At 50.5% G+C, this 27711-nt stretch overlaps 1 protein-coding gene across 2 annotated transcripts; it reads right to left on the bottom strand.

Moving 5' to 3' along the window:
* Positions 1–39: 39 nt before the first annotated feature.
* PTPN23 (protein tyrosine phosphatase non-receptor type 23) lies at positions 40–27494 on the bottom strand. Of its 2 annotated transcripts, none has more exons than XM_049777295.1 (25): positions 27382–27494; positions 14698–14772; positions 10332–10459; positions 9869–9945; positions 8945–8994; positions 8673–8804; positions 8359–8439; positions 8120–8251; positions 7991–8038; positions 7561–7617; positions 7389–7447; positions 7136–7215; positions 6174–6288; positions 6020–6085; positions 5293–5438; positions 4503–4814; positions 4270–4424; positions 4026–4177; positions 3764–3943; positions 1886–3683; positions 1629–1813; positions 1393–1497; positions 1174–1312; positions 959–1078; positions 40–874 (listed from the first exon to the last, which is right to left on the bottom strand). In XM_049777295.1, exons 1-25 carry the CDS (start codon positions 27463–27465, stop codon positions 392–394), a joined length of 4959 nt encoding a protein of 1652 aa, XP_049633252.1. In that variant the 5' UTR covers positions 27466–27494; the 3' UTR covers positions 40–391. The 2 variants fall into 2 exon arrangements, with proteins under 2 accessions (XP_049633252.1, XP_049633253.1); XM_049777296.1 differs by having other exon boundaries at positions 40–859.
* Positions 27495–27711: the final 217 nt, after the last annotated feature.

Here is a 27711-nt window from a genome sequence, read left to right as displayed (position 1 = left end):
CTCAGTAAAGGTACTACCGGTGAGGCAGCAATTGGTAGATAGAGGCCACAGAACAAGTTGGTTTATTAATTCAATAGCAAAGAGCAGAAAAATGTCAGTTTCCATAGGAGCAGAGCCTAAGCCCCTAGGGCTGGACAAAGAATACAGAGGGTAAGTGTGCAGCCGATCTGGGTTCCACCCCCAGCATTCCATAAGGTCCCCCAAGCGTCGCTAGGTGTGGCACAAAAACAAAAGAACTGGACCCCAGGCCTGTGATGCACCTCCACCCCATAGGGGTGTAGGCCAGGCCAGGTGAGGCTGAAGGCAGTAGGAATGGAAGGAAGAGACCAAGTCCACTGCAGAGGCCCAGCCGAGATGTAGTGTAAGGACAGGCCTCGCTGGAAAAGCTTGTTCAAGTCTTATTGAGTGTCCAGAGCGGATCCAGAAGGCTGAGTGGGTCATCGGTGGGCCGGGTGGCCCGCAGGCCCTGCCCGTTATGGGCCTGCAGAAAGTTTTGCTTGCTCATCCTCTGTTTTCCCCGCAAGTTGTTGTCCAAGGAGAAGGCCTCGGGAGTTAAAGAAGCCAGTAGCTCCAAGGAGGAGGAGGGGGCTTCCAAGTGAGGAACCTCAGGTGTAGGCTGTTGTTCCTCCTCGGGTTGGGGAACCTCAGGCAGGGGTGAAGGGACGGGGGGTGGGGAAGAGGGTGGGAGCTGGGGAGCTTCCGGGACACTGGCTGGCAGCAAACCTGGTTGCTCTACAGGGCCTGACAGGCTGGCGGCTGGGGAGTCTAAGCTTCCGGGAGGCCGGATGCTGAGCTTGGCAATGGTGGCCTGGATGGAGCTGATGGGCACGTCCCCACCAAGGACCAGGTCCTGGGAGTCCTGAGGAAGGTGATTCTGAGAGGATAGAGGAAGTAAAGAGGAGGCAGGGCTCCCACACGCTGTGTCCATCCCAGCAGCCCCCAGCAGCTCCTGCCTTACCTTCTGGCTGCTGCCCGTGCTCATGCCAACCGAGGGTCTGCAGGGAGGGGGGACACCGTGGCGCTGCAAGACCTGCTCCACATGTCTCACTACTGCCTCGTGGCAGAACCGGAGGTGCAGCTGCAGAGGGATGCGTTTGGCAGGGTCAGGGCGGGCTGAGCTTTCTCCATTAGGGCCAAGGGCCGCCCACACCCGCCCGCTGCCCAGCCCCTCACTTTCTCCTGCAGCATGTGCTTCCTCTGCTGCCGCATGCGCCGCACCAGCTGAGGCAGCTCGGGGATTCCGTTTCCAGACTCCACTTCCTGCACAGCCGCGTAGAGCAGCGCAAAGGCTCCCGTGCGGCCCACCCCGGAGCTATGGATGAGAGGGGCTTTGGGTCAGGCACCTGTGTGTCCTGCAGGAACACCCCCTCGAAAGGCCGGGTTGCCGTGTACCTGCAGTGCACGATGATGGGCGTGTGCAGGGGACGCTGGTGCAGGTAATGCGAGTGCACCTCCTGGATAAAGTGCAGCAGGTTGCTGGGGTTATCTGGCAAGCCTCTGTTGGGAAGGAAGCAAGGGCTCGGAGCGAGATCCGTGCCCTCTGAGGCCTTTCTGCCCCTCAGCTCTAACAGACAATTCCCATACCTCCCCAGCCCCCCCCCCCCCCCAATCGAAGGCAGCAAACGCACAACTCGGGCCAAGTGGAGAAGTGAAGATGCACGAGCGAGCGCTTGAGGCTCTGGTCACGGTACTGCAGGCTCAGCACACGCTCCACATGGGTCTCGGTGGTGCGGACGCTGCTCAGTGCGAGGCTCAAGGCGCCGTGCACCATGGGCTGGCCTCTTTCGGTGGGAAAGTAGTGCGCCACCTTTTGCTGAGGGGCACAGGAGGGAGAGTTAGGGTCGGCTCTCCAAGGTCTCCCCTCCCAACCCGCTCCCGCGTTTACCTTCTCCATTTCAGCTTCGGACACCAGCATGACGATGACAGACACTTTCTGCTCGTGCACCATGAGCCAGAAGTCGGCTGCCGTGCCCGGCAAGGGGGCCTGGGTGGCCACCAAGGGTGGACAGTACGGCGAGAGCCCCTCCACCATGCTGGCGTTGATATAGTCGTCCTTGCCCGAGCGGAGCACCACGCGGTTACTGTCATAGGGCATGACGTCCTGGTGCCGGTTCTTCAGGGAGTAGCAGCGGGCGATGGCGATGGAGCGGCCGCGGGCATCCTGCTCCTGGGCCTCTTGCAGCTCCCGCCAGACAGTGTCCAGAGCCCCTGCGTCGCCCAGCTGGCCCCGGAAGGCCTCCAGCTCCTGCTGCAACCGTTGCAGCCTCTCGGGGCGCTCGTAAGGGTCCCGCTCGATGAGCCGCAGGGCCTGAGGCCGCCGGCCCTCTGATGCGTCCACCTTGGTGGGCTGCAGCAGGGGCTGCCCACCCCCGGGAGGCTGGGCACCGCCATGCTGGCTCTCAGGGCTGGAAGAGAGGAGGTCTGCAGCGGCTGTACCCCGGCGCAGGCAAGGTGGTGGCTCAGCGGCAGGGGTCCGGGGAGGGACCGAGCTAGGCCCCGGGGAGGGAGCGGGTGAAGGCACCAGGTGGGGGCTGGGGGCAGGCTGGCTAGCTGGTGAGGGGCCTCGAATGGAGAGTGGCGCTGCCTGGGGCCCCAAAGGCCTCGGGGAAGGGGCAGGGCCAGGGCCGGGGCCATAAGCCAGAGAGGGATGAGGCTGAGGAGGTCCGGGGCTCGGGAAAGGCAGCGGTCCTGAATGGGGGGGCAGTGGGTCTTGAGAGGGACCAGAGTAGATCTGGGTATGCACTGCCGATGGTGGCTGCCCCAAGACACCAGGCTGAGGAGCAAAGGGGTAAGGGGGTTGTGTGGGTGGGACTCCTGGGGCTTGAGGTGCGAAGAGGTGTGGGTGCTGAAGTGGAAGAGGCTGCTGATGGGGCTGGGGCCCACCAAAGGTGGCTCGTGGGATATGAGGCTGAGGCTGAGAATGAGGCTGAGGGTGAGGCTGAGGCCCCATCCTTGGCGCTGGAAAACCTGTGACCCTGGGAGGAAAGTGTTGGGCCGGAGGTGCTGTGAGGGGTTGCTTTGCCCCTAGTGGGTAGGTGTAAGGAACAGGCAGAGGCTGTGGTGGGGGCACAGGGAAACAAGGCTGGGGGTGCGGAGCAGGGATGGGGTTTGCTTGTGGTGCCATGTGGCTAGAAATGGGGGCTTGGACACTATCGACTGTGGTGGTGGCTGGCCGGACCCCCATGGTCAATTCGGGACCCATGAACTGGGGCGGTGGGGCAGAGGGCAGACCTGCACCCGGATGAGAAGGTACAACCCGCCCATATGGACTGCTCACCACGCCATGCTGCGGGGAGGAACGGGGCACCATGGCCAGCTCTGGTGTATAGCCAGGGCCCGGGTAGAGGGCAGGTGTGGGCACCATGGCCATTGCAGGGTGCCCCGGGGCTGCTGGCACCCTGGGCTGCAACATCTGGGCAGGGCCTGAGTAGGTACCAGGAGGTAAGGGGCCTGCGAGATATTGAGGTCTTGACCCTGCAGAGGTAGGGAAGAGTCCAGGAGGAAAGTGGAGGGAGCCAGTTGTTCCCAGGAAGGTATCAGGTGGCCTGGGCCCAGCCACCATGTCAGGGGGCAGGCTCCGTAGCTCCTCAGGCAGGTCGGTCTCCAGCGCATCCCCCTCTTCCTTTCGGGGCAGCATTGGCTTCGGAGCTGTGGGCCGGGGCGGTGGCTTCTTCTTCAGCTCCCTGTGGGACCAGTGCAGGAGGGAGTGGAGCTGCTCACCCTGCCCAGCCCAGCCAGTCCCGTCTGGAGCAAATGCACCCACCTGTCAAGGAGCTGCTGACGGGCCGCCTCGCGGGCCTGGCAGGTGGACTGGGTCCGTTCCAGCAGAGCGGCCACCTTGCTCTCCAGGTCAGCGTAGAAGTCCTTGCCCTCCTGAGACTTCTTCATCAGGTCCTCGTAGGCTTCATAGGAGGCCACCAGGGTCTGTAGGGTGGAGTTCCACCTGGCAGGTATAAAGGCAGGCAGGTGAGCTGAGCCCAGCCCCAGGGGGTCCTCCAGGGAAGCACACCAGGCCAGGCACTGACTTCTGATCCAGCTCGCTAAGCACCCGCCGCACAGCTGCATACTGCACGTTGGCCTCTGTCAGTGCCCGGAGAACGTTGTCCTGGGCGGCCAGGTTCTGCTCCAGGTATACCCTCAGCTGGTCGTACTTCTTCAGCTGTTCCTCAAAGAGCTTCTAAGGGGTGTGTTGGGGGATGGAGGACACTCAGGCCTCACCACGCCAAGGTGGAGCCCAGAAGCAGAGCAGCCGGCCCAGTCCCTGCCTACCTTCATCTCTGAGTGGTCCGTGGTGACCAGAGAGGCAGTGATATCATCCTTCTGGATGAGTTCCCGCAGTTGCTGCTCCAGGGAGACACGCTGGTCCCGCATCTCCTGCACCTTGGCCAGGATGCGCTTCAAGTTCTGCAGTACAGTCTTGTCCTCTGGAGGCAGGAATGGTCTGTGAGGCTCGAGAAGCCTTTAGCACCATGTTCCCTGACGACTGGACAGGCAGAGCTCACCTGGGGTGAGGGCCGGTGTGGGTAAGGCGGCTCGGACCTGGTCGAGCGGCCCGCTGAGCAGGCGGAGGTTGCCGACATGCAGATTCATGGCGCGGTGCAACTCGCTGTTGGTGAAGGAGGCCTTCTCATGGACCTCCATGTACTTGGCCCATTCTCGCTTCACCTCTGCCAGCTCGGCTTTGGAAGCGGCTGGGCTGGCCCCTGCCTGGCCCAAGGCTTCCTGCAGTTTCTGGTCTAGCAGCTCATCCTCCTCCATCAGGTCCCTGATGTCCTTCAGGGAGGCCTCCACATCCGTGAACACACCTGACAACACTGGAGAAAGGGGAAGTTTCTCAAGCAGGCCTATCAGTGCCCCAGGAATCATCAGGAACGCCTGACTGATGAGAGTCAAGGATCTAAAAGATCTAAAGCAGGGGTCCTCAAACTTTTTAAACGGGGGGCCAGTTCACTGTCCCTCAGACCACTGGAGGGTCTGACTATAGTAAAAACAAAACTTATGAATGAATTCTTATGCACACTGCATATATATTATTTTGCAATGAAGAAACAAAACAGATACAAATACAATATGTGGCCTGCGGGCCATAGTTTGAGGACCACTGATCTAAAGGATCTGTGTGTTTTCAAGCCTCATAGGCCAAAGCAGAATCTGAATGCAGTGATCTAGGGATGGTAAGTGGGTGGGTATGTAGGAGACAGAGAGAGGTGCCCTTCACTGCCCCTGGAAAGGATGCCGAGAAACCAGGATTTTCGCTGCTTCCCTTCCACCTGTTTGCTTTCCTGTCCTCACCTTGCATGGACTGCACGAGGTTCCTGACAGTGTCAGGCCGGACACTGAGAGCTGCACACTTCTCCATGAGCTGTGGTGGGATGTGGTTGTAAGTATCTAGGTTGTCCACTGTCTCAGGATCTAGCTGCATTGAATCCATGAACTGGCTGTGGAGAGCAACAAGGTCATGGGAGTGCTGGGTGCTGGCCCAGCTCCTCACGTGGAAATGGAGGTCTCTAAGGTGTATATCCACCATGAGAGTCAGGTTTGTTTTTTTTTTTGTGTGTGTGTGTGTGTGTGGTTTTTGGGTCACACTGGCAGTGCTCAGGGGTTACTCCTGGCTCCATGCTCAGAAATTGCTCCTGGCAGGCACGGGGGACCATATGGAACACCGGGATTCGAACCGATGACCTTCTGCATGAAAGGCCAACGCCTCACCTCCATGCTATCTCTCCGGCCCCGAGAGTCAGGTTTTGAGAAACAAGGAGAGCAACTCAGCATCCTGACCCCTACTACTAGGAGTGGCCTGGCCCCACAAAGCATGTCCAGGGCACTGCAGGCACCAGAGTAAGAGATAGGAGATGCTTCTCGAGGACTGGAATTCTACCATACACCATGCACATAGCCAGGGAAGGCCAATCAGGAAAGTCATGAGACTTTCGCTTTATCATTTCGCTCCTGATACGGGCAGCATGGGGAGCCCCTCTAAGTTCCACTGTGCACCTCCAACCAACTGTCCTGCACTTACTCCAAGACCTCGTTTTTGTCCTCAATCTTGGCCAGCATCTCCCGGAGTAGCTTGGCTTTCTCCTCACTGCAGGAGTGACAGAGCAGTGCTGAGTTGTCTCCCAAGACAGCCCAGCCCTACTTATGATAAGGGCAGGCCCACCGCTCCCACTCACCTGTACAGTGACGAGGCCTCATGGGCAGCCATGGGTACCAATTTAGCGAAGATGTCAGGGCCTGTGACAGCAGGGTCTGTGGGGTTCACTGGCAAGGGCTTCACCAGAGGGGCACCTGGAAGCAGGGAGCAACAATGGAAATCAGGGAAATACCTCTGAGACAGAACACATGCTTGGCAAACATGAAGTCTTGAGTCTGATCTCAAGCAACCACACTGTCAGGTCTGGACTAGTAGGCTAAGTCTTGCGAAGAGTGGACCCAGAGGGGCCAGAGAAATAGTACAACAGGTAGGGCATTTGCCTTTTACATGGCTGCCCCAAGTTCAATGCCTGGGATCCTATATCATCTTCTACACCCCACCAGGAGTAATTCCCAAGTGCAGTGCCAGGATTAACTCTTGAACATCACCAAGTGTGGCAAAAAAAAAATCCCCCCCCCAAAAAAACCCAAAAAATGTAGACTCTGGGGCTGGAACGGTGGCACAAGCGGTAGGGCACTTGCCTTACACATGCTAACCTAGGACAGACCACGGTTCGATCCCCTGGAGTCTCAGATGGTCCCCCAAGCCAAGAGCAATTTCTGAGTGCATAGCCAGGAGTAACCTGGGCATCACAGGGTGTGGCCCAAAAACAAAAACAAAAAATGTAGACCCAGACTCCTGAGATCCTGGAAAAGTATTCCCACATTAAAAAAAAAAATGGTGGAGGGCCAGAGAGATAGCATGAGGTAGAGCATTTGCCTTGCATGCAGAAGGATAGTGGTCCAAATCCCGGCACCCCATATGGTTCCCCGAGCCTGTCAGGAGCGATCTGAGCATAGAGCCAGGAGTAATCCCTGAGCCCTCCTGGGTGTGACCCAAAAACAAAAACAAAAAATGGTGGAGACAAAGCCCATGCAGTCTCTGGTCTGCACTCATCTGTCCCCTTCAACTTAACATTCCACCCAATCCTCAGCCTCAGACCTTTCACAGGCTGAAGGGTGTCCAGTGCTGGAACGGCCTCATGGTAGATGAAGTCATTGTCCTTCTTGGCTGAATTGTACCTGGGGTTAGAGAGGAATTGTGAGGAGTCCCAGCATCAATTTGCTGAGGCTCTGGGATCTAGCCTCCTGTGTGGGCCACTGCTCTGTGGCACAGCCATCTTTTCCCCCAAAACCAAGTACAGGCAGAGACCCCAACCAAAAGACCCAAGGCCAGCCCCCAAACCATGACTCACTTTCCCCCAATGACATCCATAGTAAAGCGAAGTGCGTCCTGCACAGTGTCAGGCTGGCCCTGCGGGGTACGGAAATGAGGCCTCAGTACTACCCACACCCAAAAGGAACCGTCAGCTGTGTGGTTCGCTTCCTAGACTCCTGGGTTCAGCAGCAAGGTTCCCTCAGCTTTACCTTGGCCAGCTTGATGGCTTCATTGAGCTTGTCCAGGGCACTCTGGAAGTATGCAACCTGTAGAGACAACAGGGAGAACCTGGTTCGTTCTTCCTTCCTTGAACCCCATTCTTTCTACTATCCCACCCACAATCCCTGCTGGGACACCAGTCAAGCCCTTAAGCCAAAATGTTTGGAGGCAGCTAGGCTCCAAGCCCAATCCAAACCATGAAAGATTAGTTAATCCAGTTCTACCTAACTGCTTGTAGCATTATCCAGCCTTGTGTTCAGGAAAGCCTGTGATCCCTCAGAGGCCTCCAAGGGCGAGGGCAACATCATAGGACCCCACAGTAGGTGGACCGGACCCCACAGCAGAGATGGGAAGGCAGTGGAAGAGGGTAGGGCAGAAGCCCACTAACCTTGCATCCCCTCCTTGCCAGAGCTCACTTACCCGCTCCCCAAACTTCTGCTGCTCCTCAGCTTGCTTCCCCATGTGCAGCTGGGAAAGAAGAAGTCACCATTTACTCCCCAGACTAGGGCACTCAGCCCCACCCAGACTATGCAGCCACAGCATCCTCACATGAGCCACAGCTGCAAAGTAGTAAATCTTCATCTGCACAAGCTTCTTCCAGTCCTTCTGAATCCGGCCCAGCAGGGAGGCCGTATCTGGGTTCTCCAAAGCTCTGCAGGCCTCCTTGTAGTAATCTACCACCTTCGAGTCAGGATGGATTCGGTGGAAAGGAGGAAAGTGAGACTCAGGACTAAAAGGAAGGCCTGGCCTCAGTGTCCTAAGAGTTGTCATCTGCCCACTGTCCCTACCTGGGCACTAATGCGGGCCACCAGAAAGTTCTTCCTGTTGTCCAACATGGACTTCTCCAGAAGACACTCCTGAGCTTGGCCCTAGAACAATAACACAAACTTACTGCTTGGCTCACCCAAAACCTGCCCTTCTCAGCAGTCAAGTTACAAGGCTCCCATCTTCACTGGCCTCCTTTCTCAAGAAGCACAGACATGCTTCTGAACAGGGACTACAAAAGATCTAAGCCGTATCTCCCTGCTGAGCTCGTGTTACCATAAGCCACCATGGCCCCTCCCACGCCTCTGGTTGTGGCTCCAACCAGGAGCCCCCTCACCAGCATGAGGTTGACATTGAGAGTGAGGATCTGGCGGCTCATGTCAACACTGTAGGCCTGAGGGAAGTGTTCCCGGAGGTAGGCAAACGCTCCTGCGGCACACTGGAAGTGAGTACAGGAAACCTTCATACCCTGGGGATGGGGCACACGGAGGCTGAGTCAGAGAGGTGACTGTGTCCATTCTGTGGTCAACTTGGTCCAGCTCAGGAGGCTGAGATTACGGAGCGTTTCCCAGCGACATCTTAAAGGCCCCCCCTTGCCCACCTTCTCACCTCCTCAGATACCCGCTTGTCCATGGCCCCCAGCATGGAGTGTAGAGCTCCTGGGAAGGGAGAAGACCTGTGTCAGAGCTAACCAGATAGCTGTTTCGGAGGGGGTAGGAGGACTGTGTCTAGGATAAGGCAAGTGACTGAGCCGTCACCCACAACCAGGAAAACGGGTCTGAGCACTGGTCAATTAGGAAGCTCAGGAAGCTCAAGTTCCATAGTTTCCTGTTCTACCAAGTGAGGGCAGGGGGTACTATTCCTGTCCATAACCCAGTGTTTTTCAACCTTTTTGTGCACAGGCACACATTTTTCATAGAAAAAAAAAATCATAAGGCCCACCACCATTAGAAAATGTTAAAAATATTTAACTCTGTGCCTATATTGACTATATATAAAGTAATTCTCTTGAACAAGAATCAAATAAACACAAAGAAGTCATTTTATAATTAACTTTATTCTGAAATAATCTAATGACTGGTCTAATTGTGAGCTGAAGTCACGTGTTACGGATGAAAGTGGAATTTTTCCCACGGCACACCAGACAATATCTCATGGCACACTAGTGTGCTGCGGCACATTGGTTGAAAAACGCTGCCATAACCTACAGTCTAGAAGACTTCAGGTAAGAGAGCCCAAGCTTCTGGGGCCAAAGAAGTTATGACTGAGCTAGCAGGGGTGAAGGGAGGATAGGCTGAGGCTGGTGAGGAGCATCTCTCCCAGCTGGGGCACTGAGCAGCAACACTATGACAGTGCCCCAGCAAGGAGGTGCCCCCCGAGCCTGGAAAGAAAAGCTGGCAAAATTGTGAGGAAGGCGGCGGGGCTCAGAGCCCATCCCCTCCATCAGGCTCTCGCCACTGTGATTCTGGCTTTCATGCAGCCAACCCAGGTTCAATCCCTAACAGATGAGGAAGAGGCACTTAGGTCGCTCACCAAGGTTGTAAAGAATGCAGGCTTGCTCGTACTTGATGTCCTCGTGGACCACAGACTTGCCCGAGAAGATCTCTGTCCTGCAGATATGTCACCCAAGAAAGAAAATGGGGCTAGCCAGGGTGATCAAATGAGGAGGGGTCAGAGGGAGGGAGATCTGGGGAAACTACATCAAGCCACTCCCTACACTGAGCAGTAGGAAAGAAAAGAGTGTCCCTGGACCCAGGCTATCTCTAGTACCCTTCGTCATGCTGGCCTGGACCTGCCAGTTCTTGTTTTTCTTTGTGGTTTTTGGGTCACACCCGGCAGTGCTCAGGGGTTACTCCTGGCTCCATGCTCAGAAATTGCTCCTGGCAGGCACGGGGGACCATATGGGATGCTGGGATTCGAACCGATGACCTTCTGCATGAAAGGCAAACGCCTTACCTCCATGCTATCTCTCCGGCCCCGACCTGCCAGTTCTTACCAGGTGACAGGAATAGCAGCTTCCTGGCCCGAACCCATAGGGACCCGACTCTGCAGGTAGTGGAGCTGGCCTAGGTATTTGCGGAGAACGCTGCAGCCCTCAAAGTCCCGTGGAACACGGACAGCATTCTGGAGAAAGAGGGGAGAAACAGGGCTACATCACTGGTGGCACAGAATATACGTATAGGCCTATTCACCCACAGGTAGCCAGGAAATATGTGTCTGAAGGAGCAATGCCGTGCATTGGGCCAACCCAAGTTCAATCCCCAGAAACCTCTGTATCAGTCCCCTGGACCCAGAAGTAATTATTTGGGGGGTGGGGATGGAGTGGGCCACATCTGACAGCACTCAGGGGTTACTCCTGGCTCTGTGCTCAGAAATTGCTCCTGGCAGGCTCGGGGGATCATATGGGATGCTGGGAATTGAACCCAGGTCCATCCCGGGTCAGCCTTGTGCAAGGCAAACGCCTTGTGCTATCAACTCCAGCCCCAGAAGTAATTTCTGAGTGAAGAGCCAGGAGTAAGTCCTTTAGCACCACTAGGTGTGGCCCAAATAAATATTTGTCCAAGTGAGGAGATAGAACATAGTTGGGCTACAGCTGTCATCCACCCAACAACCTTTGTGGCTATTAATGGAGCAGACATAGACAGTCAAAAAGGCTCCACTCACTGGTGGGGTTCACCTTCATTCTCTATATTTGAATCATATGTTAAAAAGAAAAAGGGCCTGGAGAGAGAGCACAGCGGCGTCTGCCTTGCAAGCAGCCGATCCAGGACCAAGGGTGGTTGGTTCGAATCCCGGTGTCCCATATGGTCCCCCGTGCCTGCCAGGAGCTATTTCTGAGCAGACAGCCAGGAGTAACCCCTGAGCAACGCCGGGTGTGGCCCCCCCCCCAAAAAAAAAAAGAATTTAGTCATTTTGTTCAAGCCTGTGTTCTCCCTTGAAGATGTATCTTACTTGCTTGCTTGTCTCTGTTTCTTGGCTTATTTCCAATCTGGAGAAGTCTGTGTTCCATCTCAAATATGTACTTCTCCCTCTCTCTCCCCTTAAAAAAAAGTTTCAATAAAGTCTTCTTTCAAAGAACCTTTCTGGACTGGAGAGATAGTAGAGTGGGTAAGGCGTTTGCCTTGCATGTGGCCAACTTGGGTTCCCCCAGCATTCAAGATGGTCACGCTAAATCGCCAGGATTGATTCTTGAGTGCAGAGGCAGGAGTAACTCCTGAGCATTGCTGGGTGTAGCCTTGAAATAAAACAAAACTCTCTCTAAATAAGTTTTAATAAAAACTACCTTGCTCTGGAGCTGGAATGATATGTAGGGTGTAAACAGCCTTGCTCATGGCCAACCCAGGTCCAACCCCTGGGATCCCATATGGTTTACTGGAGTCAGCAAGGAGTCATTCCTGAATGCAGAGCCAAGTGTAACTCCTGAGCATCACTGGGTATCATCCATAAAAACAAACAAAAATACCTTGCTTCACACACAAAAACAACAACAAAAGGATTCAGAGGCAAGAGATGCAGCTCAGCAGTAGAGCATTTGCCTAGAATGTTTGAAACTATATATTCAATCCCCAGACCCCAAAACAGTCAAGAAACATATATCTGGCCCACTGGAAATTTTTGACACCACTACCTGTCCTGCTTAGCGGATAGTTGTCCTGGGCCCATAGTGTGCATGTATGAAATGTGTGCTACACCCTCCGACTCCCTTCCTTCTCTCTGTCTCTCAACTCATCCTCTCAGTCTTGAGTAGGGGTCAGCCCAAAATAGGCCTACAGTTTCCAGAGAAATAGTGTTAAGTTTGTCGATTTAACTTTCCTTATTCTTCATTTTAAATATTGTGTTTGTTCCCATTTTGCCTTTTCACTTCAATCTAAGATATGTGCAGTATACATAAAAATTTATTCTTAGTTTTTTTTGAACTACAGTTTGGCTTTCCAACAGTTGGAGGGACAGTGAATTGGCCCCATTTAAAAAAGTTTGAGGACCCCTACCGTAGAAAAAGCACGAAGAGGGGCTGGAGAGATAGCATGGAGGTAAGGCGTTTTGCCTTTCATGCAGAAGGTCATTGGTTCGAATCCCAGCATCCCATATGGTCCCCTGAGCTTTCCAGGAGTGATTTCTGAGCGTGAAGCCAGGAGTAACCTCTGAGCGCTGCCGGGTGTGACCCCCCCCCCAAAAAAAAAGGAAAGAAAAAGTACAAAGAGAGAATTCAAGTCTTCCCTCACTTATCACAGACTCATATAAAAATATAGTCTTGGGCCAGAGCAGTAGCACAGCAGTAGGGTGTTTGCCTTGCATGCAAGCCAACCGAGGATGGACCCGGGATTGATTCCCAGCATCCTATTTGGTCCCCCCGAACCTTCCAGGAGCAAGTTTTGAGTACAGAGCCAGGAGAATCCCCTGAGCGCCGCCAGGTGTGGCCAAAAACAAAAACAAAACAAATAAACAAAAAATCAAAAAAAAAATAGAGAGAGAGAGAGACTTGAAGATACAAAGTAGAGGAAAGGCAACTAGATGTTGGATGGCAACTACAACTTTGGTAGTGGGTATGAAGTGGTTTGATTACATGCAAAAGTTGTATCCCTAAAACTTAAGAGTTGTAAACCAATGTTAAGTCAATCATAAAAATGAGCAGACAGAAGTAAAAAATAAAACGATACAAGTACAACAAACACATCAGAGACTACTGCCTTGATATTTGAGTGAGTAAAGTTTTCTAAGTGTCTATCAAAGGCAGACACTGACTATAAAAGGAAAGATAAAATAGATTCAGGAGTAACCTCTGAGCATTGCCAAGAGTGGCCCCAAAACCAAACAAACTAATAAAATAGGAACACATGATCTTGGACCAGAAAGCTAGTATAAAGGTTAAAGTATTCATCAGAGGCCACAACCCTGGTTTGAATCCTGGTAGCACATATGCCCCCCCCACAAGCTACACTTGGCTAGACCCCCTCAGATGTGGCTTCCAAACAAACAAAACAATGAATAAATAACACCTTGGGTCCACATAGAACACAACAGTAGGTTCTTTGCACACTGATCCCCAGATATAAGTAAGGGTGATCTGACTGCAACATTTGTCACCCCACTGACTGGCAGAGTTGATTTAGCTGATCTGACTGACTAGGCCAGTGCCCCCTTCTTCCCTCACTGCTCCATGTGTGTCCCTCCCAAAGCTGCATGCTAAAAGAGAATGGCCTTTCCTGAACAGAGACTGGCCATTCTTCGGTCAAGGGTATATGAGCAGCTGAGCTCCCCTATTAGAACCTCCAGACAAGCTCTCAAGAATCTGATTTCCAGCTCTGCATGATGCCCCTGAGCAACAGCCAGGCCGAGTGAGGAGGAATCCCTGAGCACTGCTAGATGTAGCACCAACATAAAAACAGATCATAAGAAGAGGCTGGGAATGTAATTCATTGTATTCTTCACATGAGTTAGGTCCTGGATTTGGCCTCCCAGCACTACACAAATATTTTTTTTTAATTTAAAAGGACAATGAGTTGAGGAAAATATTTGTATTATGTAAGACAAAGGAGAAATATCATTAATGTACTAGTGAGTCTTTTAAATCCATGAGAAAAAAATTTTTTAATAAAATTAAATAAATAAAAACAGACAAAGGACATTAACAGACAATTTCTAAATTTCACAAAAGGGGTCAGAGCAATAGTACATTCAATAGAGCAGCTGACTCAAGTTTCAGTCCCAATACCCCACATGGTCCCCTGAGAACCACCAGGAATAAACCCTGACCACAGAGCCAGGAGTAACCCTTGAGCACCACTGGATGTGCCCGCCCCCCCAAATAAAACAAAACATTATGTGTTTTATCAGTAGAAACTCCTAGTTCTGTGCCCAGGGATCATTCTTGGCAGGGGTTAGGGATCCATATGGAGTGCCAGGATTGAACCTGGATTGGTCACATGCAAAGTAAACACCCTTTCCACTGAACTACAGTTCTGCCTCCTCTCTCTCTCCATTTTTTTTTTTTTTTTGGTTTTTGGGCCACACCCGGTGACACTCTGGGGGTTACTCCTGGCTATGCGCTCAGAAGTCGCTCCTGGCTTGGGCGACCATATGGGACACCAGGGGATCGAACCTCGGTCCGTCCTAGGCTAGCGATAGAAAGGCAGACACCTTACCTCTAGCGCCACCGCACGGTCCCCCCCTCCATTTTTAATTAATATAAGAACACAGTCCCCAGTGTTTCTCTATTTTCCTATCAAAAAGTTTCTGTTCACAGGCAGAAAACCCCTATCTTAGGGCTACATATGTAGAGCCTTAAAAAAGTGTGATGCTTTAGGTTCTACACCACAAAACAAACAAACAAACCAACAAAAACCCCACACACGCCTACCTACCTGTCGAAGCAACTCCAGCTTCTTCAGTTCCTCATTGTAGGCTTCTGGGTTCTCTCCGTAATTCTTCAAAACAAACTAGAGAGAGAGAGAGAGAGACTTTAAACCTAAGAGACAGGAGATTCCCTTATTCCTGCCCTCTGAATCCTGGGGAAATCACTTGTTGGGGCTTAGATCAAGTGGGCGCATCTCCTGGATGACCCTATGGGAAACAGATCAGTCTTCATGCTACAACCCTCTCTAACACCAGGGAACTTAAATACACTCGAAATGGGAGTCCATGGATAATTCCTCACAGGATTACATGCTCGGGATACCTTTAAGAATTCGACCCGATGGGGCCGGAGAGATAGCACAGCGGTAAGGCGTTTGCCTTACATGTGGAAGGTCGCTGGTTCAAATCCCGACATCCCATATGGTCCTCCCCTGACCCTGCCGGGGGTGATTTCTGAGCGTAGAGCCAGAAATAACCCCTGAGCATTGCCGGGTGTGACCCAAAAACCAAAAAAAAAAAAAAAAAAAAAAAAAAGAATTTGACCCTACATGGATGTACATGGAATCTATTATGCTGAGTGAAATAAGTCAGGGGGAGAGAGATAGACATAGAGTAGTCTCACCTATCTATGGGTTTTAAGAAAAATTAGGCCCGGAAAGATAGCACAGTGGTGTTTGCCTTGCAAGCAGCCGATCCAGGACCAAAGGTGGTTGGTTGGAATCCCAGTGTCCCATATGGTCCCCTGTGCCTGCCAGGAGCTATTTCTGAGCAGACAGCCAGGAGTAACCCCTGAGCACCGCCGGGTGTGACCCAAAAACAAAAACAAAAACAACAACAAAAAAAATTAAAAACATTACTGTAATAAGGCCCAGAGACAGTAAAGAGCTGAAAGGGGGGCCGGGTAGGTGGCGCTGGAGGTAAGGTGTCTGCCTTGCAAGCGCTAGCCAAGGAAGGACCTGGGTTCGATCCCCCGGCGTCCCATATGGTCCACCCAAGCCAGGGGCGATTTCTGAGCACATAGCCAGGAGTAACCCCTGAGCGTCAAACGGGTGTGGCCCAAAAACCAAAAAAAAAAAAAAAAAAAAAGAGCTGAAAGGGCTGGAAGAACAGGCTCACAACTTGAAGCTCACCACAAAGAGTGGTGAACGCTGTTAGGAAGATAACTACACTAACAACTAGCATGACAACATTAAAAAATGAAAAAAGTAGAATGCCTGTCGCGAATATAGGCAGGGGCGGGGGGGGGGAGGGGCATTGGTGGTAGGAATGTTGCACTGGTGAAGGGGGGCGTTATTCTGTTTATGGCTGAAACCCAACTACAAACATGCCTGTACTCATGGTGCTTAAATAAAGAAGTATATTAAAAAAAAAAAATTAGACCCTGGAGCTAAGAAAGTACAGGGGTAAAGATGCTTGCTGTAGGGTGTTTGCCTTGCACGCTGAGACCCGGGATAGACCCGGGTTAGATCCCTGGCATCCCATATGGTTCCCTAAGTCTGCCAAGAGCGATTTCTGAATGCAGAGCCAGGAGTAACACCTGAGCACCGACAGGTGTGACCCAAAAACAAAACAAAACAAGATACTTGCCTTGCACATGGCTGACCCAGATTTGATGCCTATTACCATCATTCCCTGAGCACTGCCATAATTAAGGCTTGAGCATTGCAAGGTGGGCCCAACACAAAAATTATAGGCCCCTTCACATATCAGTGAATAACTGATTTACAGAAATGCAGATGGCAGATAACTAAAAGGAGGACTAAGAAACATTCTGGGGGCCGGAGAGATAGCATGGAGGTAAAGCATTTACCTTTCATGCAGAAGGTCATCGGTTCGAATCCCGGCATCCCATATGGTCCCCCGTGCATGCCAGGAGCAATTTCTGAGCAAGGAGCCAGGAAAAACCCCTGAGCACTGCCGGGTGTGACCCAAATACCACAAAAAAAAAAAAAAAAAAAAAAGAAAAGAAAAAGAAACATTCTGAAGGTGAAACATCAAGCAATTAACCCAGACTCTGAAAATGTTACATCATTAAGAAGAGAGGGAGAGGGGCCGGGCGGTGGCGCTGGAGGTAAGGTGCCTGCCTTGCCTGTGCTAGCCTAGGATGGACCGCGGTTTGATCCCCCAGCATCCCATATGGTCCCCCAAGAAGCCAGGAGCAACTTCTGAGCGCATAGCCAGGAGTAACCCCTGAGCGTCACAGGGTGTGGCCCAAAAACCAAAAAAAAAAAAAAAAAAAAAAGAAGAGAGGGAGAGGGGCCAGATAGATAGCACAGTGGTAGGGTGTGTGCCTGGCATGCAGATGACCTGGGACAGATCCGAATTCAATCCCTGGCATCCCATGTAGTCCCTGAACCAACTGGGAATAATTTCTGAGTTCAGAGCCAGGAGTAAACCCTGAGTGCTGCTGAGTATGGCCCAAAAAGCAAAAAATAAAAAAAAGGAACGAAGGAAGGAAGGAAGGAAGGAAGGAAGGAAGGAAGGAAGGAAGGAAGGAAGGAAGGAAGGAGGGAGGGAGGGAGGGAGGGAGGGAGGGAGGGAGGGAGGGAGGGAGGGAGGGAGGGAGGGAGGGAGGGAGGAAGAAAGATGTGAGAAGTAAGAGAGAACATGGGCAGGGCTAGAGTGATAGCACAGCAGGTTGAGTGTTTGCCTTGCACACAGCCAACCTGGGTTTGATCCCTGGTATCCCATATGATCCCCTGAGCCTTCCAGGAGTGATATCACTCTGACTGCAGACAGGAGTAACCTCAGCAACACCAGGTGTGACCCAAAAACCGAGAGAAGGGAAAGAGAGCGAGAACATGGACTTCTTCAGAATAAAAATTAGCAGCGATTGGAGTGGTGGCGCAAGTGGTAAAGTGTCTGCCTTGCCTGCACTAGCCTAGGATGAACCACAGTTCGATCCCCCGGCGTCCCATATGGTCCCCCAAGCAGGAGCGATTTCTGAGCACATAGCCAAGGAGTAACCCCTGAGCATCACCGGGTGTGGCCCAAAAAACAAAAAAAAAAAAACAAAAAAAAAAACACCACCAAAATTAGCAAAGAAACAGAAACAAGCAAACAAGGTGAATGATCAAAGGAAACACAAGCTTGAAGAGCAAGCCTTAAATTAATAAATAAAAGTAAAGAACTGATGGGCCGGAGAGATAGCACAGTGGTAAGGTGTTTGCCTTGCATGCAGCAGATTCAAACAGATGGTGGTTTGAATCCCAAATGGTCCCCAGTGCCTGCTAGGAGTGATTTCTGAGCGCAGAGGCAGGAGCAACCCCTGAGCATTGCCAAGTATGACCCAAACAGGGGCCAGGATGTAGCTCAAGGGATACAGCTACATCTGGAATTTATGAAGCCCTAGGTTGATCTGGGACCAGATGACCCCCTAAGCAATGTTGCGTGTGGCCCTGGTCTTTAAGCACTGCAGCAGCAGCAACCCTGCAACCCCACACTGAAAATAGTTGCTATTAACAAGTAAGAAGTAGTAATAAAGAGTTCCTAAAAACCTTTTCCCGATGCCTATGTGTTTCTTGGACTTCTGTGTGGCCTTTGGAAATATGAAAAATCCAGGAAAGAAATCTCCTATTGGGGTCAAAGCAATAGCACAGCAGGTAGGGCATTTATCTGCCTTGCACAGAACTATGAGTAATTCCTGAATACTGTCAGGCAGGGCCCTTACCTGACCCAGTTAAGTCAAAAGCTGCTAGGCTCTAGAGTAAGAGACAGAGACCAAATCATGGTGTCTCATTGGCCCGGAGCTCTATAGAGTTAAGAGCAGTTGAGGTCCGGATCTGAAGCTGCCAAAAGACTAAGAAAAAAGTCCAGTAGCATGCACAATGTGGACGCTGACACCACAAACCAAGAGTCAGCACAGAAGACAATGACAGACCCAAGTGTGAAAGGCTAGTAAAGGATGAGAGAACCAAAGACGCTCCAGAGCCCAGGCAGACTTTGGATGGAGATCCTTTATTGAGGGAACAATAGGACCTAAGTTAATTCTATGCTGAGTATGTCCAGGGAAGAGGACCAAGGGATGGAGGATGGGAGACAGGTGGAAGATGGGGAAAGGAAGCAGCTATGAGTAAAACAAACAACAACAACAATAACAACAAAAAGTAAAAGAGAATGAAATTCTACTTCCAGAAAGAATAAGACAAGAGTATTAACTATTGTCTATTGTCACTATTGTCATAGCCTCTGGGATGCTATAAGATCTTGGCTTGTGGGGCCGGAGAGATAGCATGGAGGTAGGGCGTTTGCCTTTCATGCAGGAGGTCATCAGTTCGAATCCTGGTGTCCCATATGGTCCCCTGTGCCTGCCAGGAGCAATTTCTGAGCCTGGAGCCAGGAATAACCTGAGTACTGCTGGGTGTGACCCAAAAACCACACACAAAAAAAAAGATCTTGGCTTGTTTTTTTTTTTTCCATCTGTAAAATCCGTCTAATATCACCACCTGCTATAGACACATAATTTGGGTATGTTTACTAAAGAGAGAAAGGTAGTACCAGGATGAAATATTTACAATGTGCCAAGGCTTGTACAAAAAATGCATATGCATTAAAAAAAATTTTTTTTGGGGGGGGGGCCACACTCAGTGGCGCTCAGGGGTTACGCCTGGCTCTGAGCTCAGGAATCACTCCTGGCAGGCTCAGGGGACCATACGGGATGCCGGGAAACAAACATGGGTTGGCTGTGTACAAGGTAAACGCCCTAACCGCTGTGCTATCGCTCTGGCCCCTCAGCGACATTAACACTTGATAGTACACGAGGTATATTATTAGTTCTGTGTTAATCACTTTCCTAAGAAACGGGATTCATTATGGACTCATTCATCTAGGGCAGCTTAAGAGGTGGGACCTGAACACCATATTCTGATTCCAAGGCCTATGCCAATGTCATGATATTAGCTTGTATTTTTACTACACAACAAATAGCACAGAAATTTTTTGGGGGGAGGGGGCACACTTAGCAATGCTTATATACCGTATCTGCCGGCGTATAAGACGCCCCCCTAATTTTGCAGTTAAAACAGAGGTTTAGGCCTATATTTGCTGTATCACACAGAACGTTCCTATGCTGCATGTGCTGCATGTGTTCCTGAGCTCATGTACCACAGTGAGCCAATCACAACAAGCAAAGGTCCAAAGGTTATACTGTCATAGACGTCTTCTCTGACTCTGGGCAATCTGAGCAGGCTTTTGACAGTGTAGATTCGGGTCCAGAACATTGTCTAATTTGCATGCATCAAAAGCCTGCTTGGATTGGCCGAGTTAGAGAGGCGGTCCAAGCAGCCTGGCAGTGACTGGTGCAGGATCGAGTTGGAAATTTCGTGGCAATATTCAGACAATTTTCGTTTAGCGGCATATTGAAACATTTTTCGGGATATACTCGGCGCATAAGATGACCCCCGATTTTCGGTTGACTTTTTTTGTTTCAAAAGTCGTCTTATACGCCGGAAAATATGGTATTACTCCTGGCTCTATGCTCAGGCAGTGCTCTGGGGTCTATAAGGAATACCAGTGATCAAATCCAGGTCATCTTCATGAAGGGCAAGTAAGCACCTTACCTACTGTATAGCCCCACAGCACACTTCTTTTCTTTCTTTCTTTTTTTCCTTTTTTGGTTTTTGGTCACACCTGGCAAGTGCTCAGGGGTTACTCCTAGCTCTACGCTCAGAAATCGTTCTTGGCAGGCTCGGGGGACCATATGGGATGCCGGGATTCAAACCTCCGTCCTTCTGCATGCGAGGCAAACACCTTACCTCCATGCTATCTCTCAGGTCCCACACACTTTTTTTTCTAAGTAGATAAAATCACTGGTTGTTTTTTTTCTTTGGGGATGGACAGGGTTTGGGCCAGACCCTGCAATGCTCAGGGATTACTCCTGGCTCTGCACTTAGGCAGTGGCTCTGGGGACCATATGGGATACCAAGAATCAAGTTTAGGTTGGCAAGGAGCCAACCAGCTGTACTACTGCTTCAGCCCTCAAGGTAGATAAGCTTATCTACTACCTACCATTATTTTGCAGATTAGAAACATGGAACCAGGGCCAGATGTGGCTCAAAGCTCCCCCCACCAAAAAAAAAAAAAAAATGGAGCCAGATAAAAAGACCAAGAAAGAAAAAAGTGGAACCAGAGGTGAGTAACAAACCCCAAAACAGATAGTCTAACACCCAACTTTGGAATATTCTAATATTCTCTTGTAGCATGCTCTTTTATTTTTGTTTTTGTTGTTGGGTCACACCCAGTGGTCTTCGCTCAGGAATCACTCCTGGCAGGCTCAGGGGACCATATCAGATGCCAGAAATCAAACTCAGGTCCATCCTGGGTCGACCTCGTGCAAGGCAAATGTCCTACCACTATGCTCTCTCTCCAGCCCTTTAGCATGCTCTTATTTCTCAGTGTAGCTCTTTTCTCCTGTGGTACGTGTCCAGCTTTTGCTCTCACTGTGATGTAACACAGAATTTCACAGTGCTAACTAAGGAATAACCAAGAAAAGCAATACAGAGTGTCACATGTTAATATTCCTTTATTCACCACATATATTCTTTTACCATCTACATACAAGCTCAGCTAAAATATGGAGCATTTGGCCAGAGAGATAGCACAGCAGTATTGTATCTGCCTTGATTCCCGGTATCCCATATGGTCCACCGAGCCTGTCAGGAGTGATTTTTGGGCACACAGCCAGGAGTAACCCGAGTGCTGTGGGTGTGACCCAAAATCAAAAAAAAAAAAAAAAAAGGAAAGAAAAAAAGAAAGCATTTCTTTCCATATAACATGATGTTAGTATGTAATCTAGAGAATTTCAAATAAGTTTCATTTTATTTTGAGGGGCCAGAGGTAAGGCATCTGCCTTGCAAGTGCTAGCCTAGGACAGACCGTGGTTGGATTTCCCAGCATCCCATATGGTCCCCCATACCTACCAGGAGCGATTTCTGAGCGCATAGCCAAGAGTATCACCAGGTGTGGCCGAAACAAACAAACAAAGAGATTCATTTTAAGAAAGGAATATTATCAAGGGAAATCAATGGCCTCTATGTGCCTACAGCCTAAAACCAAATCACTGCTCACGAGTACTAGGGATGAGAACAGACCTTCACCCTCAATCCAACCCCAATGCCTAACATCTCCCTCACATATCTCTTCTGAAGACCCTCAAACTTTCTGAACACCAGTGAGGAGACCCAAGTTACACCTTGTGGACAGTGCTGGAACTAAACCAGGTTATTCAACCAGCACTTCTTTAGTATTCTCTGCACAAAAGTATGCATTACTTCCTGAGTAAAGAAAAAAGTCCAAGGGGCCAGAGTGATAGGATAGGAGGTAGGGTGCACATGGACGACCTGGGTTTGATCCCCAGCAACCCATGTGGTTCCCCCCCTGTACTGCAAAGGAGTGATTCTTCAGTGCAGAGCCAGAAATAAGCCCTGAGCACTACTAGGTGCGGCCCCCCCAAAAAAAACAAGCAAAATAAAAGTCTAATGTGTTGGGGCCGGAGCAATAGCACAGCGGTAGGGCGTTTGCCTTGCACATAGCCAACCTGGGACAGATCTGGGTTTGATTCCCAGCATCCCATATGGTCCCCCAAGCCTGCCAGGAGCAATTTCTGAATGCAGAGCCAGGAGTAACCCCTGAGCACAGCACAGTGTGGCCCATACACCAAAGGGAGGAGGAAGTCTTCATGTGAAATGAACACAGATCCTTGGTATCTGAGATTAAAACCAGACATTTTAATTGGACAATCAAGGCCATTAGCACCTGGAGCCATTAGGCTGTAAAACACGAAGTGAACAAGTAAGACCGAAGCAACTCCAAATCTGTGACAGGATTTCCGACTGTGCTCCGTTTTACTCTTGGCTGTGCACAGGGATGACTCCTGAAGTAACTCAGGAATCACTCCTGGCTCTGTGCTCAGGGGACCATTATGTGGTACTGGGAATCAAAATCGGTGAGTCATGTACAAGGAAAAGCACTTTATCCTTTATACCAACTCTTCAGCCTGTGATAGAATTTTTGTCTACTCATCTCTGCTTTATATCTTCAGTGCCAGTTCAACAATCATCTGCTGAATGTAGAAATCATTAATGTCTTGGCAGCACTTTTACATGTGTATAATAAATACAAAGACATCGTCTATTGATGGGCATTTAAGGAATTTCAGATTTCTGATTTTCTTCTTTTTTGTTTTTTGGGCCACACTTGGTGACGCTCAGGGGTTACTCCTGGCTATGTGCTCAGAAATCGCTCCTGACAGGCTTGGGGGACCATATGGGATGCTGGGAATCAAACCCGGGTCTGTCCCAGTTGGCTCCAAGCAAGGCAGATGACCTACCGTGTGTGTGTGTGTGTGTGTGTGTGTGTGTGTGTGTGTGTGTGTGTGTGTGTGTGTGTGTGTGTAGGGTGTGTGTAGGGTGTGTGTAGGGTGTGTGTGTGTGTGTAGGGTGTGTGTGTGTGTGGTGTATGTGTAAGTTCCTACAGGAGTGGTCTAGGGTATATGAAGAGAGTGAAGTTAGAAAGGCAAACTTGGGGGCCCGGAGAGATAGCACAGCGGCGTTTGCCTTGCAAGCAGCCAATCCAGGACCAAAGGTGGTTGGTTCGAATCCCGGTGTCCCATATGGTCCCCCGTGCCTGCCAGGAGCTATTTCTGAGCAGACAGCCAGGTGTAACCCCTGAGCACCTCCAAGTGTGGCCCAAAAACCAAAAAAAAAAAAGAAAAAAAAGAAAGGCAAACTTGAAGAGAAGTGGAAGCTGGCTTTAAGCAGACATTCTCCGGAAGAAGCTGGTGAGAAAGCAGTCTGAGAACTCAATTCAACTAGTTGGGCCAAAAAGTCACCTGATGGCAGTGTCTTCCATATGTCCCTGCAGAGGAGCAACTGTGTGGATCTTCATTATAATGTAATTTCCACAAAGGCAAGCATTTTTTGTCCTCACATACAGCCCGAATTTACCACAACAAGTACTCAGAATCCAATGAATGAATCCCTCAGACTGAGTTTAATTAAACACGAGTGCAACTGTTTAAAGGTGTGTGTTTAGGAAAGGAATCGAGAAGAACTTCACATTTACTAACATACAGTGAAATCACTCACTGATTGATTAAGAAGACAAGAATTATCCTTCTTCACTTTCCAGTGAGTCAGCATTCAGGCTAAAAACACATGTACGAAGGTATGGGGCCAGTAACATTTTCATATTAAGAAATCATGTGTTGCGCCACAGCAATAGTACAGTGTGATTGCCTTATATGCGATCGAACAGAGTTTGATCCCTAGCATCCTATGTGGCCCCTGAAGCCAGCCAAGAGAGATTCCTGAGTGCAGAGCCAGAAAGAAATCCTGGATACCACAGGACAAGCTCCCCCCCACCCCACCCCCAAAAAGTGTCTTGGTAACCTGATCTAAAATTTGGCACCACAGTTCAAAACCACCTTGTTGTTCTGGATCTTATTTGACACTATTCCATAGTTAAAGACAGTGAAAACCAAAAACTAATCATTATGAGAAACTGGTTCAAAAGTCCAGCTCTCATAAAAGAAAGCAACTCTTTTTCTAGAAAGCTATTGTTTTCAAAAGCCAGCTCCTTAGCAAGCCTTCCCTGTTGATCCGTCCCTTAGGCTGGTGCTTCTATACAAAGAACACTTTTTTGCACTGATATCACCATCAGTTTTCTTTAAATCTCCTTATCTACTTGTCTAGGAACACCAAGGGGCAGGAGGGGATAGGGAAGATTGTCTCTTACTCATCCTTAATATAGGGTTCCACACAGTGCTAGATAGATTTCCTCAACACCAATTTTAATCCTAAATTCAAGTCTATCCTTAGCTCCAAGTTATTGTTGAAGTGGTCTCTCAACTTGGAACAGGGGTTAACAAGAAAAAGGGCACCAGTTGCAAGAGATACACGAGGACTCTAGAGCTGGGGTTGGGCCTATGCTCCTGCTGAGTGTGGCCTACTTTAAAAAAAAAAAAAAAAACGGCCAGAGACATAGCATGGAGGTAAGGCGTTTGCCTTTCATGCAGAAGGGTGGTGGTTCGAGTCCCGACATCCCATATGGTCCCCCGAGCCTGCCAGGAGCAATTTCTGAGTGTAGAGCCAGGAGGAACCCCTGAGCGCTGCTGGATGTGACCCAAAAACTACAAAGAAGAAGGAAGTAAGGGAGGGAGGGAGGGAAGGAGGAAGGGAAGGAAGGAAGGAAGGAAGGAAGGAAGGAAGGAAGGAAGGAAGGAAGGAAGGAAGGAAGGAAGGAAGGAAGGAAGGAAGGAAGGAAGGAAGGGGCCTGAGCAATAGCACAGTGGTAAGGCATTTGCCTTGCACGCAGCCGACCTAGGACGGATCTGGGTTCGATTCCTGGCATCCCATATGGTCCCCTGAGCCTGCCAGGAGTGATTTCTGAATGTAGAACCAGGAGTAAGCCCTGAGTGCTGCCGGGTATGGCCCCCAAAATACAAAAAAAAAAAACTTTAGTGCTTCTTTATAACTCAACAAATAAAGTATCTCTACTTGGTTGTGACCAAATAGGTTTTTTTTTCCTTCCTGTGATGCCATTCCTAATAGGAAATTTGCTGTACCACTCCACTACTCCCGCCACCATTCCTGCCAAATTTCCATCAACATTCTCTTCAGAGACCAAGTTCAATTTTAGTCTACTCTGAGACCTGTCCAATCATCCTTCCTAGAGTTACAGTTCCTGAGGGAATGAAGGAAATGGCTTAATAAGCATCTTCAGGGCGGAGTGATAGCATTATGGTATGGGGGCCGGAGTGGTGGAGCAGGCAGTAGGGCGTTAGCCTTAAACTCGCAAACCTAGGGGCCTGGAGAGATAGCACAGTGGCGTTTGCCTTGCAAGCAGCCGATCCAGGACCAAAGGTGATTGGTTCGAATCCCAGTGTCCCATATGGTCCCCCGTGCCTGCCAGGAGCTATTTCTGAGCAGACAGCCAGGAGTAACCCCTGAGCACCACCGGGAGTGGCCCAAAAAAAAAAAAAAAAACAAAACTCGCAAACCTAGGAAGGACCAAGGTTCGATCCCCTGGCATCCCATATGGTCCTCTAGCCAAGGATGATTTCTGAGCGCATAGCCAAGAGTAACCCCTGAGCGTCACCTGGTGTAGCCCAAGAAACAAACAAACAAAAAAAAAGAAATGAAACACCAAAACAAACCAAAACAGCATTATGGTAGGGCTTTGCCTTGCATGTTGCCGACCTGGGACAGACCTGGGTTTGATCCCCAGCATCCTACAGATATGATTACCCGTTAGAATTGAACCAGAAAACAAAAGTTGTTAAATTTCAGACAAAAGTTGTTAAATTTCAGAAAAAAAGTTTAATTGCATGGCAGAGTCTATGAAAATAAATAAAAGGGCAAAGCCTAGGAAAGAGGTTAACAACATTCTAGAATTTCATATTAATCTAACTTTTTCTTGTTTGGAAAATGAGGGGCAAAGTGTCCAAAAAAGGTAAGTGACTGCTTCACAGAAAGAAAAATTTAGTGTTGGAACCGAAGCAGTCGCAGAATTAGGAGATAAAGTGAAAGCTTTTCCTAGCAAACTTCCAAACCCTTTTTCTTTCTTCTACATCTTTTCTCAAACATCCTGCTGAGTAATGCACCACTCTATGGGACTTGGCTTTGGCAAACCTATGCGAAGACTAAAAGGATCCCAAATGTGCAAAAGTTGGGGCTAGAACAATAGTTTAGCAGGTAGGGCGTTTTTGCCTTGCACTGGCCAACCCGGGTTTGATCCCCATCATTCCAGACAGTTCCCTGAGTACTGCCAGTTATAATTCCTGAGTGCAGAGCCAGAAGTAATCCCTGGACATAGCCGAGTGTGTCCCAAAAAACTCAACAAACAAAAAATACTTTAAAAAAACGTGCAAAGACCTCCCAGGTGTTCCTTCACTTTTGCTCGGATCCAACTCGCTATCTATCCAGTCAACCCATTCCAAGGCCCCAAATGTTTCCAGGGGTGAACGGGCAGTCACACCTGGCAATCCAAGAAGTCCCTTGCTTTATAGTCCATTCCAAACCTGCTTGTATTGCATGGATAATTCTGTCCCTTCTCTGTGTTACTGCTGAGATTACCCCAGGCATGAGTTGAAAGCACTTGGCCCTGGTCCTCACCAGGGGTCTTTTTCTTTTAGCTGGGCTGGCTCCTGTTGTAGGCCAACATGGAGGGACCTGGAAGGGAAGGGACTCTTGCCTACAAGGCAGGTGCTCTACTCCAGAGCCACACCCCTGGATCCTCCAAACTGGCTTTCTGCATGGAACCACATGGGGGATCAACATGGTGGCCGGTGTGGTCTCCCTGTGGTGAGATCTTCCTGGCTCTGCTTAGGGCACTCACAGTCCACGGTGCCAGGGTTCGAACCTGGCCTGGGTGGGTGGGTCGGGATGCCAGCACCACCGTGCTATGGCCCTGGCCTTGTGCAGCCCCTACAGGGGGTCCCCAGGCTGCAAAGAACTTAAGACTTGGGGACCAGCCACGCCTGGGGGGTGGGTGCATGGGGTAGGGGAATCGGGGGGCTTCCTCCAGGAAGCCCGCCCCCGATGATGGGTCCACCACGGCGCCCCCCAAGAAAGTGGGGTGCGTTGGGAAGGAAGAGGGGGGCGCGGGCAGAAGTTGGGGGGAGCCAGGCCAGGCGGGGGCGGGGCCGCCCCAGGCCATGACGGATCCCCCCAATGGCCGGAGACTAACGCATTCACCTTCTTCACGGCGGGCGGGAAGAGGAAGTCGCCGGCCTCCTTCAGGTCCAGCCAGATCATCGGCATCCGCGGAACGGCCTCCATGGCGCCGCGACCCCCTCGCCGGCCTCGACTCCGGCTCCGGCCCCGCCCGCCCCGCCCCTCCGCGCCGGAAGTCGCCGGTCACGCGAGGGCCGGGCGCGCCTCAAAGGCTGCTGGGAGTTGTAGTCCCCGCTCCGGCTGGAGTAAAGCGGACTCGCTCGCTCCGGAGGCGGAAGGGCTTCTGGGAGTTGTAGTCAGAGGCTCAAGGACTTCCGGGAGTCGGAGTCGGAGACGCAAGGACTTCCGGGA

Source organism: Suncus etruscus, chromosome 7 (genome assembly GCF_024139225.1).
Source record: "Suncus etruscus isolate mSunEtr1 chromosome 7, mSunEtr1.pri.cur, whole genome shotgun sequence".
In the NCBI taxonomy this organism is placed as follows: Eukaryota; Metazoa; Chordata; class Mammalia; order Eulipotyphla; family Soricidae; genus Suncus; species Suncus etruscus.
This window is presented reverse-complemented; position numbering and strand designations above follow the sequence as displayed.